The 1,912-nt window shown below is 52.8% G+C and overlaps 1 protein-coding gene across 1 annotated transcript in view; it reads left to right on the forward strand.

The window, feature by feature from the left end:
• Positions 1-1,421: 1,421 nt before the first annotated feature.
• Positions 1,422-1,912, forward strand: part of Rbmxl2 (RNA binding motif protein, X-linked like 2) — a 1,300-nt gene continuing 809 nt past the window's right edge. The window contains exon 1 of the mRNA XM_004647875.2: positions 1,422-1,910. Coding sequence (XP_004647932.1) covers positions 1,579-1,910 — 332 coding nt within the window. The 5' untranslated portion in view covers positions 1,422-1,578. The remainder of the gene's footprint in view (positions 1,911-1,912) is intronic.

A 1,912-nucleotide genomic window follows, 5' to 3' on the forward strand; every position in this document is an offset into this window, starting at 1 on the left:
TAAGACCTTACCAGTGTCCCCATTAAAGTTGGAAACGTCATTAGAATCCTTTCATTAAGGGCGGGTGAGATAACTCAGTGTACTAAGCATCTGCTTAGAAAAGCACACATCACATGCCACGTCGGCCCTGCTCCCAGCAGGGCCGCAGAGCTGGCCACCAAGTCCGGGCATGATCGTGCACATCTGTAATCCCAGCGCTGGGGAGGTGGAAACAAGATGATCACTACAAGTCTGAGCTGTGTAGTGAGACCCTGTACCAAATACATAAAAATAAAATCCTTTCACTAAACTCAATATTTTATAGGTATTGTTATAAACCCATATAACCATGTGCACGCGTACACATTTACACACAAACTTTTCATAATTAGCTTTTTTCACAACAGCCCTTGAAAAATTCACACTAGTTTTGCTTTGTTTTGAGACAGGGTCTCACTATGCAGCTCAGGCTGCCTTGAGCTCACTTCTCGAATTCGCACAGATCTTTCTGCCTCAGCCTCCCGAGCGCTGGGATTACAGCCATGTGCCAGCAGGCCTGGTTTATACCACTTTTGAACAGCCCCAAAACAGCATAAATAAATATGGTAAAGAAAAGCCAGGCTTACATGTTAGTATTTTCAGGCGCAGATGTGCTCCTCCTTACTTTTCACATTGATTTCCATTTGGACAGTATCACAAGGAACAGATATGAACTGCAATACTCGTTCGAATGAACTCAAAGTTTTGTCTGCTGAGGTTGCTGCCTCTTTCCAGAAGATTCTAAGGTTCTGGTTTGTCACGCTCAAGCGCTGCTCAGTGAAGAACCCAGGTGGGACTGGGATTGGGTCCCAGAGCTCCCATGTGTCACTCTTGTCCTAACATCAACGTTTTGTGCTGTGTCTTCTTTTGTTTGGTTGATTGGTTGGTTTTTTGTTAAGGGCGGTTTGTGGTAGATAAGAACAGCACTTCGCCCCAAGAATGAGTCCCTTTACTTCGGGATTGGATGATGACGCCTCTCACCTCCACCAGCCCCAAGTATCTATCTCTTCCCTTCTGACATGTGCGGAAAAGAAAATCTCTTTTTTATTTAACGTTACATATAAACTATTTTAACCAAACGCTGACTGTACTTTTTCTATTAATGATTTTGTTTGAAAATGGCGCAGGTATCCTGGATTGGAATACGTCACGATTGCCCTGGCGAGAACTGGGGAAATATATTTTTCCCAGCACGTAACGTAACGTCTTTCACGGAGACGCTAGGCTGGAGACGTTGCCTGCTCGGGTCAGTAGTTCAGCTTGAAGCCCGGGTGGACTGCCCCAGAAACGACTTTCCGACGGAGGGCGGCCTGCGGGAAGCGCCAGCCAATCACAACCCGCAGCGGCTAGGGGTTCGTGGACCCGACGGGACTCCGTCCCCGTGTCCCGCCCCGCAGGGGCAGCTGGGGCTGTGGGCGGCGTGATTCGCCGGCCAACCGGTAGGAGGCGCCCTCAACCAGTTGGTGCTCACTGCGCAGCACCGACAGCTTCTCTGCTCGCCATCTCCTCACCGTCTTCTCACCGCCTCGCTTCACGCCGCGGCTGACCACGAAACGCGCCATGGCCGAAGCCGACCGCCCTGGGAAGCTCTTCATTGGGGGCCTGAGCCCCGAAACCGACGAGAAGGGGCTCGAGACCACGTTCGGCAAGTATGGCCGCATCATCGAGGTGCTCCTCATGAAGGACCGCGAGACCGCCAAGTCCAGAGGCTTCGCGTTCGTCACCTTCGAGAGCCCGGCGGACGCCAAGGCCGCCGTCCGCGACCTGAACGGCAAGTCCCTGGATGGTAAGGCCATCAAAGTGGCCCAGGCCACCAAGCCCGCCTTCGAGAGCGGCCGGCGCGGCCCGCTGCCACCCCGCAGCCGCGGGCGCTCGAGGGCCCTGCGCGGCGGCG

The sequence above is a fragment of the Octodon degus genome, unplaced genomic scaffold (assembly GCF_000260255.1).
Source record: "Octodon degus isolate 3935 unplaced genomic scaffold, OctDeg1.0 scaffold00334, whole genome shotgun sequence".
In the NCBI taxonomy this organism is placed as follows: Eukaryota; Metazoa; Chordata; class Mammalia; order Rodentia; family Octodontidae; genus Octodon; species Octodon degus.